General features: G+C 32.9%; 2 protein-coding genes across 2 annotated transcripts; one reads left to right on the forward strand and one right to left on the reverse strand.

The window, feature by feature from the left end:
* The first annotated feature begins 1267 nt into the window (after window positions 1–1267).
* LOC134273714 (uncharacterized) lies at window positions 1268–5953 on the forward strand. The gene is made up of 9 exons (XM_062755917.1): window positions 1268–1338; window positions 2312–2492; window positions 3038–3153; window positions 3514–3580; window positions 4199–4312; window positions 4409–4499; window positions 4986–5074; window positions 5334–5444; window positions 5711–5953. Exons 2-9 carry the CDS (start codon window positions 2337–2339, stop codon window positions 5885–5887), a joined length of 921 nt encoding a protein of 306 aa, XP_062611901.1. The 5' UTR covers window positions 1268–1338; window positions 2312–2336; the 3' UTR covers window positions 5888–5953.
* A 767-nt stretch (window positions 5954–6720) lies between these two features.
* On the reverse strand, window positions 6721–10836 carry LOC134273713 (deubiquitinating protein VCPIP1-like). Its single transcript, XM_062755916.1, has 5 exons — window positions 10549–10836; window positions 9758–9877; window positions 9299–9489; window positions 8300–8833; window positions 6721–7712 (listed from the first exon to the last, which is right to left on the reverse strand). Exons 1-5 carry the CDS (start codon window positions 10796–10798, stop codon window positions 7512–7514), a joined length of 1296 nt encoding a protein of 431 aa, XP_062611900.1. The 5' UTR covers window positions 10799–10836; the 3' UTR covers window positions 6721–7511.
* Window positions 10837–12186: the final 1350 nt, after the last annotated feature.

Raw genomic sequence — 12186 nt, forward strand, 5'->3', positions numbered from 1 at the left:
TGGTAACCGATTCTCATTCGGAACATACTCTGTCATTTTCATATGCAAGTGACCCAATATTTCCGAGTATTTCCGAATGCATCCTTCATAAACGAGTTATGCCCCTTTGTTTGATTTTTTATTTGGCGGAAAATGTACTCTAACACAAAATATTTATTTCTGTTAAGGCGGGAGGAGCATAACCTAATGAAATTCTTGACATAAAATGATTTTTTTAATAAATAATATAAAATTAAAATAATTTTTTTTAAAAAAAAAAGGCATGGGATTATTATGAATTTAGATTAATTTATAATTTTAATGAAGATATATTTACTTATATTTCTTTTTGAATAATTTATTGAGGAGGCCAAAACTGCAAATTAGCTTTGTTGTAATGCATAACGCTGATAAGCAACATTACCCCCCCCCCCCCCCTCTTTTTATTTGGGGGGGGGCTTCCGTTTCAGAGAGATCTCTTAAACTTTTATATTTTATAAAAAATGTGTTAACAGCTTTAAATGTACGATTAATGCAAAGCATGAAATTGACTGCAATAAAATTATTAATAAGAGTTTACAAAATTTTTTTTTTAAATAGAATTTTTCATAATATAAATAGAAAATAGAAATATAAATAAAAATATATAATATAAATAGAAAAAAAAAACAAAGAAATTATTTAAAGTAGAAAAGGTTAAATTAAGTATTTCAAAACTTTATAAGAGCTAAGAAATATTTTTCCACACAAAATAAACAGGTCCCTAGTCTATAAATAAGCCATGAAACTTCAGTTGAATCTTACTTTATAGATATCATGTTCATATAATATTTGAATAAAAACATATGATGAATTGTGTTTGTTTTAAAAATAATAATTGAAAATTATTCAATTTTTGAATTTCTTTTTCCTTTTTTTTTTTTAATCTCACTTAATTCATAGTCACGACTGAGACCAGAAATGGTACTCGTATGGACGGACGTGACTTTAATTCAAATGCACCGGTTTGTTTATCAAAATAATTTAATTCATCCTTAATTTTTTTTTTCAGACCAGTGATCAAGAACTTATCTTCAAATAAATACGACAAATGTTTATTAAAAAACACAAAAAAAAAAAAAAAAAATTAATATAAACTCACAAGCACACACAAATTTCTGGCCTATAACGACTCGTATATACATTTAGTCAACGGCCGAAAAAGAAACGCAGATATTCCCGTTAGGCGAATAGGATTTGACACATAAAACTCTCACCACCGTCTAGCACAATTGATTACAGCTAAGTAGGTCGTCTTTTCTTATGGCGGAACACTTACCGAAAATGTAGGAAGTTCTGAAATAGACCCAGATGGATGAGGTAAGATTAAAGATTTAAAATATATGCAATATGTGCGAGGATAAGAAACATGACTAAAAATGAATACAAGGTCGAATAAAACCAGTCGTTACTCCACACGAATGTGAACAGGAACAGAGAAAAGACTTCATTTCGTTAAACACTGCACTATCTAGAGTAACATGAGTAAGGCCAACATTTTATGTCTTCTCATGGCTTGGTGTCAGTTCGGGCGTACTTATATACTGGTTTGGTTTGAAACATCTTTTAGTTTTTTATCACACTGGTGCATTATGTAAACCCAATTATTAGAATTTTGTGGGTGGGGGTGGAGGATATGTTTACAACCATCCTGGGACGCAATTTACACATTGACTTATTAGAATTTTTCTTCATAAAATGCACTATTAGCGTAAAGGTTTTATTTGATTATCTCTCTTAGATTTTGACAATTCTTCCTTTAAAACATTTCTCAGATTCATAGGTAATAATTTCATTTAAGTAAGCACAATCTTACAAAAATGCTTAACAACCCCAACTTCCCAAGAAAGGTCATCAAATTTTATACATGTAATTGCGGAGGGACCAAAACTCCAGTGTTGTATTACATTGTATATAGTATACAATCGTAAAGCTTTTTCCACCACCCACTTTTCTACGGACACCCTGTTTGTTTGTCAATTCGCAATGTGAGACTGAGGTGTAAATTGATTTTTTTTTTAAAATTATAATTTTGTCTCAATAAAATAACAAAAATAGAACATTTTCCCCCAGAAAAACAGCATTTTGTTACATTATCAAAGTTAAAATTTGAAGATTATGAAAATTAAGGTTTTTTCGTCGTTGTCTGTTGTTAAAAAACTATTGTTTTGGAACTCATCGTCAATTCAGCTTGGCATTCTTGGTTTGTTTGTTGTTGTTTTTTTATCTCACCCGAACATCGACTTTGCGCTTTATGAGAAAAAAATATCTAAGGCCCATTTTTAACTTGCAGCTAGAGATCCAACTAATATAAAAAAATGATTCCAGTGGTTAATTTGGCGCCATATTCATTATTGGGAACAGAGAAGGAAGTGGACACCTCTACACTACGTAAACTGGCCGAAGAGATATGCCATGCTTTTCAAGACGTTGGCTTTGTCTATTTGAAAAATCATGGAATACCAGAACAATTGGTCAGTAATTACTGGATTTACTTACCTTGTCACTGATCGGTTGCAAAAATATTTTGTCAAAAAATATTCCTATTGCACACAGAAGTAGCCAAGTACCCTGATAATTTACTACTGGCATTTAGAAATTTTACTAGAAAAACACATCAGTGGTTACCTAACATCATTTTTTTTTGTGATTAAAATGATACTTTTCTCTCGTCAACTTCCCTTACTTATGCAGCAATATATACCCAGTACCCATATTGCTAGGCCATTATTTGCAACTAAAAGAGTTTTCTTGCCTTTCCATGGCACCTGATCCCACCTCTGATGTTTTAGAGGCCTCTAGCTGTTGCTCTGCTCTCGAAATTGTTTTAATTGACCCTTGAGCTTGATAATTGTTCATTATCTACATAAATATCATTTAATAAATTCATAAAAGAAAGATTCAGATAATAAATAAATGAAGTAAACTGAATTTAATTTTCTAGTATCAATATTTTCTATAAAAATGTATTTTTTCATTTTATAATTATTTAAATTATACCACATCTTCTGTTTTGTAGATCAGTGACGTGTTTACATCATCTAAAACGTTTTTTGATCAATCAGAAGAAATAAAACAAAAATACGCCATTCCTCGAGGAGAATTTCACGGCTATATCTCATTTGAGGAAGAGAAGTATTCAAGCTTTTTTTGATTTCTTTCATTTTTTTTTCAATCTTTGCTTCTTTTAGAGGTAATGGACTTGACCAATCAAATAAATGTAAGAGAAATGTTGAAACACAACTTTTGATGTACTTAGAAAAATAAATTAAGTAGTAATTTAATATAATGAAGAAATTACATTATATCAATTAAATTCTGTATATCTTTATAACTCTATTATCAAACTTAATCAAATAAAGATATTTACAATGCAGAAATTAACATAGATTCCTCGCCAAAAAATAAAATATATAATTCACGTAGCTCCAAGTAGAACTGACCTCATAGCTGGAAAAATGACACGCTGGTGATTGGTCGTCTTGTTCTCTACAGAGTCAATCATGACAGACCAGTTTCTGATGCTCGAGAAGGTTACACTATGCTAGTTTCCAAGGATGGTGTAAGTTGAGAATTTTCTTGCTAGCCCAGGACCAAACATCGTAGATAGGACATACATGTACATGTATTAATTTGATTGGCTTGTATTGTTTATGCATCCTTCAATCTATAGTTCTCGCTAGGTCACCTAGAAATGCACATATGTACAGCAGTGATACAGACTTCACCTATAGACTGAAACTGATTTTTTTTTTATTTAAAAGTACGCAAGTCATCCTTTAAAAATGAAATTTAAAACATTTAAACGGTGAACGTCCCTTTGAGAATCATCACTTTATTGAGAGGCCACCACTTGCAGGAAGAGGGTGCAAATTTGGACCTGCACTCGCTACTTAGGGTCTTTTAGCAGAGGAGGATCTTTATCGTGCCATCTGATAGCGTACTGTGTGCGACAGGGGGCCTCAGTGTACAAGGTATTATACCCAAAGGACCGTTTCTAGGACTCCTACAGTTGGATTCAAACCCACGACGTATGGATCAACTTGATCTCTACTCCTCGACTCTATATCAGACCTAGAGTTTTACCATTGCGACACGTAGGCGACTGTCCGAGAGAAGTATCTTGTGCACGCTACTATGAGGTTATGGATAATAAGTAATGTCTTTGGGGTTTTTTCAGACAATGCCCAAAAACATGCCACCAGAAATAAGTTCCACATTCAAAGAAATGTACATTACGTGTACAAAATTAGCATGGCGGATATTGGATCTTCTCTCTACTGGATTGAACAAGGTACGTGAAAATATTGTTAATAAAAGACAATCATAGTAAACAATTTGTGTAACATAACTTTATTCTAAATACAAGAACAAATGGTTTACATTCCAGGACAGAGAATACTTGAGACAGTTTCACAGAGGAATATGTGTCGAGGGAAATAACACAATGCTTAGATCAAACTACTACCCACCTCTCAAAGGTAAGTCTAAATATTTACCAATTTATAAATTCATTGTACAAAATATTAAAATTTATAGCTAGAACGAATGAAAATCATTACAATGCTCACAATTCTGGGTTCTAGAAAGAGTAAATCTTATTATTGGAGGTTCTTTTTCGTGTGAATGTTTGAGGTTTCAAAGTTATGAGTGATCAATTAGCGCATATTCAACTTCTGTTTATAACATTTTTATTTGTTCGCTTACCAGTTTTTTATTCTTATAAAGCAGAAATTTATCCTAAGGAGAATCTACCAATTACTAGTATTTTTGATCAAAACAATGATTGTGATTAGTTGACACGGGATGTTTGCTCCTGTTAGGCATCGGATTCAACTTCTGATATTTCCCAGGGTTTACGTTTTTGTCACGATTGGTATTGCTTGCAGGGTTTATGAAATCGTTCACTTTGTGTTTTATTCCCCTTTTTCATTCCACATGAACATAAAACAATTTTGATTTTGCAGAGATAAAGAAGGACCAGGCCAGATGTGGAGAACATTCGGATTATGGCACCGTAACATTTCTATTTCAAGACGATGTATCAGGTCTAGAAGTAAGGGGAAAATATGTAAATTTTCAACATAATCAACAGTTTCATTTGCTTATGCAGCTAGCTATGAACACACACTGAAAACTGTCTAATCCGACACATTTGTAATCTGACACACTGTGAATTCCGACATTTAATTTTGTTCCTGTCTTACTATTTTCCATGTTTCTTAACACTGTGCAATCCAACACCCTGTCTATTCCAACACAGACTTATCAGATAAGACACGTTTCACTGTACATGTATGTTTAAATCATTACAGGCAAAAGGTCCTAGTGATGAATACCACCCTGTGCCGCCCGTTGAGGGTACAATCGTTATGAACATCGGAGATATGATGCAAAGATGGAGTGCTGATACATTAAAGGCTACGGTAAAAATTTCAGCCCATGGAACGTTAATAATTATATACAGCGTAATAATAATTCTAAGATTATCTTGATTAATTAAATAAATCGTACATAGTGAAGGCCCATGAACTTTACTTGAAATTAACTCAAAAAGTGAACATTGTGAGAATTACAGTCCTGTAGTAACATTCCTAACATGTAACTTGTTTTTACCCGAACCTTACGTTGGACACATTTTAAAAATATTGCACATTTCTTGCTGAAAAATAAAATCTCTTTTTTTTCCCAGAAACACAGAGTTGTTGTACCACAAGAAGTTAAGGACAGAGAGAAAACAAGGCAGTCAATTTCATTTTTTGTCGTTCCTGACGATGACGCCATTATTACGTGTACAGACGGATCAGATAAATATCCACCAATCAGATGCCTGGACTACGTCAAAACAAATTTTGATGCCAACTTTTGAAGAAAATTGTTTCAAATGAATTTATTCCAATTCATGCATGCCATAAAAGAATATCATCCAACTTTGGCGAATTTCTCTTTAATCAGCAGATACTGTCTGAGAAGGCTTCTTTATAGAAAACCACTTTTTCGATGAAAACGAAAATCAGAAATTTTCACATCTTGTGAGTGGTCATGAGCAAAATTACATCCTTAAAATTCACATAGATTTTACACATTTACTCTAAACTTGATATCAAAAGAATTCTGAAAAACATCAGTTTACGTAAGACTTCGGAGATCACGTCTTTACACAAATTATTGGAATTCCGATGGGCACTAATTGTGATCCCTTACTTACTTGGCAGATGTGATTTTATATGTGTAAAGCAGAGAATATATTCACAAAACTTCCTCATAAGAACAAGAAAACACTTGCAGTGGCCAAGCTTAAACTCGACAAAAAATATAGTCCCTGCTAGATTTCAAACTCAGTTTACCATATCCAGTTGTACAAATGTGAAGAGAAAAGAAAAATATGATCTTTTGATCACTTCCATCTAAATATATAAGGCATATAAGTTATATATATATACTTTTAATGTTTCATCTAGTCAGAAATCCTCCTTTTAACACCAAATGAATTTTTATCTACAACTTGCTGGAACCAAAAAAAAAGCTTTGATATATACAAATGGACTTGAAAAAAATACAGTTGGATTTTTTAAGTAAATCTTTCATTGAATTACTGGTATCAAGATCTGTTGAACCTCTCCAAAGGAAAATGCCAATTTTACATGCATTCATATGCGCAAGTCTACTACTTTCTTGAAATGAAGACCACAGAATGATAAAGACAATGTCAAATGATTTATTTACAACTAGCTTTCCAAATTCACATCACAGACATAAGTTTGTAGGTTATTGTGTGTACACTGTCCACTACAGTTTATAAGGTGTGAACTGAAAGACAACTTTATTATGGCAAATTACTTACTGTATGCAAAATTATTATCATTACAATACTACAAAGATACAATGGTCTGGTTTTCTTCTATTCTAATTATATACTATAGAAGTGATTTTCTGGGGAAAATGACATAGTAATTCTGTACACATGTGAAATACAACCGACAAATCGTGTCATGCATTATACAACAGAATTAATATTTTTTAATTCTTTTTCCTAGTAAGAGAGACTAAACTTGGCAAATAAACATTCGTTATGCCATGCACACAGTACTAATCATTAATTATTACTTTTAAAATTGAACATAAAAATTAACATTCAGTGCTTAGCTCTGAAATACAGAAGTAAAAAAAGATACATCAACAGCAGATCAAAGATTTATATATTGCAGATGATGAATATTTCAAACATCTACATGTCTTTATATTAAATAGCACTTCTTTTTTTTTATCTCTCATTGCTGTAAAATTTAATATACATACAATAAATCTTAAAAGCTTAGAACAGCTAGAGCATTTAAATTACTGAGCCTACATGTACATGTAATTGCTCACATTTTGTTGAAACTATCAAAAGGTTTCAAATGAATTAGTCAGTTTTGAATTAGATACCGGTAAACAGGAATCTTGTTGAGTTTTAACCACCAGTTAAATCATATTCAACTTTCATTAATCACTCATGAAATTGATTGGTCGTCTGCTGAGGTTGACATTGGTTGTCTCCCTTCCTCACTTCCTGTGACCTCCATCTTTTCTTCTGCTGTAGATTCTGTTTTGTCTTCATTAAAGAATATGTTGTCCTCTTGGCTTGCTGTGTTCTGTGGAGAATTGATGCTAGATGTTCTGCTTTTTCTCTCTTCTTCATCAAGTTTCTCCATCTACAATAAGCAGACGAATTTTGTTTTGATCAGAATCTATAGAATTCAGAATTTTTGTTTCAAACTTACAAAACATATACTTGTAATCTGTATAGTGTTTAATTTCACCTTTTTAAGTTTTATATCAATTTTGACCAACTTTATGGAAATTGAAGTAAGCCCATACCCAAATGTGACTGTATTTAACTAAGAAATAAAAAAGTCTACATTATTAAATCAACAGTTTTAAAATCAGTTTGTGGCAGGGCAAAAGTGAAATTGGCCAAAAACTTCCAAGTATACAGTTACAAAAATTTAAATATTCATGTACAGAAAAACAGTGGAATATACTGCAATTGAATATTACAGATACTGTTGAACATTGATTATCAAATACTCTGCAATGCAAAATAATGAAAAGATTGCAAAAGGAAATGAAATGGGTTTTTTTTCTGATTTTGATTAACAGCTAAGGTACATCATCATTTGGCAAACTGTGCCACTCTTGCTTCACCTACATGCAGGCATACTATAAAGATATTATGCTCAACATTATCTTGAATATGTACTTTGAAAGTGGTTGCTTTTCAAACAAGTGCTTTTTTTACCTCTTCATCAATTTTACATATGTCCTCATTCATTGCTCTTTCAATGCTCTCTGCAAGGTCTTTAAACTGTTGGACAGACTTGTTTGTCTGGTTCTCGTTAGAATGACTGATAACACTGTATCCAGGCCCTATTCTCTGGTACCCCTCCCCTCCACTCCCGCCTCCACCCCTAGTTTTCTCTGGATCAACTCCCATCTGATCCTCTGGCTCCTCAGCAATGGACTCTTGGTGGACATTGGGGTTACAGAGAGTGTGTGAGTGGCGTACGTGTTGGTGTAAGTTTTCTGGGATGTCTTCCGGCATTTTTTCAATGTCAGGCATTGTTTTCAGTGAGTGTCCTTGACCTGTGAATGCAGTCTGCTTGCTCTTGTTTCCAACTGCTCCACTGAATGCACTAAATGACCCTTCACTCTGAGAGCCAAAAATAGGTCTGGATTCTTGGGCTTTGTTCTCCACCCCAGGTTCAATTTGAAAATGTCCATAGGGTTCCATACACAGTTCCAGTCTGTTCTCTGCCTCATTATATCTGAATACCTTGAAAAGAATTCAAACTTCATCAAAATTATTGCCAAAAAAATGTGTTTAATACAACTGTCATTTCAATCATTCTTTTCAAGGTTTCCAGTTAAAATCTGATCATCATTCATATACATGTACTGTATTTATTTATGGCTCAACTCTGATACAAAAAATTTACTTGAGACTTTAGCTTAGGTGAGATAAAATGCATTGCCTCTTAGAAACATTTTCAGCACATGTAATGACAAGTCTTACCGTTAAATTATCAGTCTTATTTACTAGAATACTGTAAAATCACATATTTTTGTGGGGTCAAATTTTAATGGTTTGAGTAAAAACTTTTAGTTTGAGGGGATTTGTTGAGTAGTTATGTATGTAACATTTTTCATTTCATGGTGAACATGAATTTGTGGGTCTCTTCATACTTCGAAAACAACGAAATTAACCCCCCACAAAAATTTGTGATTTCACGGTATTTACCTTTCCAGGTAAAGTGGGTAATGTGCAGTGTTTGCCATCTACTAATCCTAGGTCACGCTCCACTTGTTTGTAGAATAATCCACCCACAGAAAATAAATGAGGCATGGTCTGTACATGTGTCCAAAGGTCACGACCTTTTAGGGTAGCCATGATGGTAAGGGAGGCAACTGCAGCATCAAGGCTGTTACTACCTATTTTTGAGAAAAAGTAAATCCCTCTTCAGTGACATGCATAACAATTTGTACACAGATTCAAAATTTATGTCAAACTTTGTAACCTCCAAAAAGTAGATGTAAGACAAAATGTTCCAGAAAATATACTTGAAATATGAATACTTCATCTTAAAATTATTGGTCCAGATTTTATTGGAAATGCCTGGGACTGTAAATGAAAAAATAATTTTGTGTGTATAAAAATACACAATCTCATTGTTTCTTTCATAATCTCCAATTTTCTCACCGGCTTGATCATGGAAACTCTGAAGCAATGGCTCAAATGCTGGTGTATGGTGGATGTCCTCTTCAAAATTGCTCCATTTTTGTTTGTGTTTGACAGGAGCAGAGGCGGAATGTTTCAGAGCTGTAATGCAATAGAAAAACTTTACAAAACTTGCGTTTCAGAGCTATACCATGTATACAGCATAAAAACTTTACACAACTCATACATGTATATTACAAGTATGTCCAAGTCTACAATATTATTTTTGTGCATAGATACTGTAGCCCAATTATTATTCAGGTGAAAGAAATATCCACGAGTTCTGCAACCTATTAAACTCATGAGTATTAATTGCTGTGAACAGATCATTAATTTGCTTAGTATTTGACGAGAAATGTTTCTTCAATTGTGAAAATTAATCTTTGTGGATTGATCACAAACTGATGAATCGCGAATAAAAGATGATGTAAATAAAAAATAGTAAACAGTAGTATAGCTGGGTCAAATTAATCTTAAAGTTGAACTTGATACATGCATAAGTTTTTTAGATTAATCATAAAAATCCATATTCATTTACATATACACAGTCTTTCCAGATGCTTAGAAGTCTTTCACTATGAAGTACCATACAAAAGAACTAATAAGTAAATATTGACCAAACATTTCTATATCATAATGATATAGTAATAATAAATTTGGAAATTCATTGTTTGCTCATAAATGTAATAGTTGTTTCTCTACTTGAAATTTTATATGAGCCTTGAACTTAGGTGAGCTATAAAATTAAATTAAAGCAACACATTAGGAATTACCTTTGTGCTCGTGATGTGAACTCTCGGCTCCTGAATCAGACAAAGAATGAATCATTGGAAGGATTTCCAGTGATATTTTGTCTCCGTGAGCGAGTGGAATTGGCTCATTAATATCAGAGTCTGAAGGTCTTTTTAATTCCTTGGGAGGAAATCCGATCCTTATTTTTTGTCTCTCGGGAGGAACTTTCACAGCCTTGTATATCATGTCCTGGAGAGTTTTAAAATTTACTTGTCCTTCAACAGTCAACATAACCTAAAATATAAATGTGTAAAATAGTGTTAACAACAATCAATTTCTGACAAATATCTTACATGCTAAATGCAATATGTTTAAAGAAGTTGTCTTCCTCCAACTATACTGAAAGGAAAAAGAAACGCAGGGTAAACTTTTGGGGTGAATTAAATTTATTTTTCTTAAAATATTTTTTAGTTTTCCTATCTAACTTTTATAATTATCTTTCAAAACGATATAATCAAAGTTCCATTTGATTTTGTTTAATAATTCATGAGTTATTGAAGCTCATATGGCGATCCCCCAAAAGTGAAAATCAAAAACTTGCATTATCTTTAATGTCTCTCCCGTGCATCTGTCAGAGCCTTATTTCTCCTTTGCTTGGAATTTCATCAGAGTGTTTATCTTTCAAACCCTGGCTATATTTGGCATGGGTAAGCATGCAAAAAAATAAGTCAAATGGCGCGTGCATGCGCCAGTGAGAGGAATACAACAGTAAGTTGACTGGCTCAAAACACCAAATTGCGGAATTGTTTTCTTTCAAATTTCGTGTGAATGTAATGATTATAATCGTCTTCTGTATAAATGGCTGTTTTTGTGGTAGTAAGGTGGCGATTTAAGAGATGGCACGACGAATAACCTACTCATAACATGACTTTGTTTTGTGTTAACGTCATCGTCACGGTTGATTGAAAACCATTCCAGGCCCTCTCTGACAACGGGTAACAAGTTTTATGGGGGAAAATTTACAATAAACAGCTTAGTTAACCATTGTTGCCTTTTTCATTAATTAGGCAATTTGAAATCAAGACCCCACTGAACTTCAATAAACTGTGCCAAGACTGCAAGAAATTCATAATGTCTCTAAATATTGAAAAACGATGTGCATACCTCATGTGCATCAAATAATGCAACAAGACTTATTGACAAACTTGTTGTTATCAAATTGCACGTGGTTTGGGCTTTTTAGCGTTTTCCCTACGTGACGTCATAATTTTTAAGGTTGAGTAATTCTGAATACTGATTTTGGTGCATTGTAACTAAATTTCTCTTCTGACCAAATTTCGTGATTTTCGGTCATGCGGTCAAATTTTTTTCGAACATTATGCTACCCTGCGTTTCTTTTTCCTTTCAGTATATATAGTAAATAAGAAGTCCACTAGTTAAAAGAAGGTAATACATGAACAATGAAAACACTGGCTCGAAAAAGAGCCCTTTGATACTAGGAACTTCTTTCAAGATACATTCAATATAATTTAGATAAAAATAACAATTCTAAAATATTAAAATCATTGAAGACCAGACACCCCCCCCCCCAAGGAAACACAGCTGATTTCAAGTTTAATACTGAGCAAACAGTCACCACTGGTAAATAGGACTATCAATATTAAAATTTATATTTAACT

This window comes from Saccostrea cucullata, unplaced genomic scaffold (assembly GCF_032062105.1).
Source record: "Saccostrea cucullata isolate Sc308-1 unplaced genomic scaffold, CSIRO_AGI_Scuc_v1 ctg8066, whole genome shotgun sequence".
In the NCBI taxonomy this organism is placed as follows: Eukaryota; Metazoa; Mollusca; class Bivalvia; order Ostreida; family Ostreidae; genus Saccostrea; species Saccostrea cuccullata.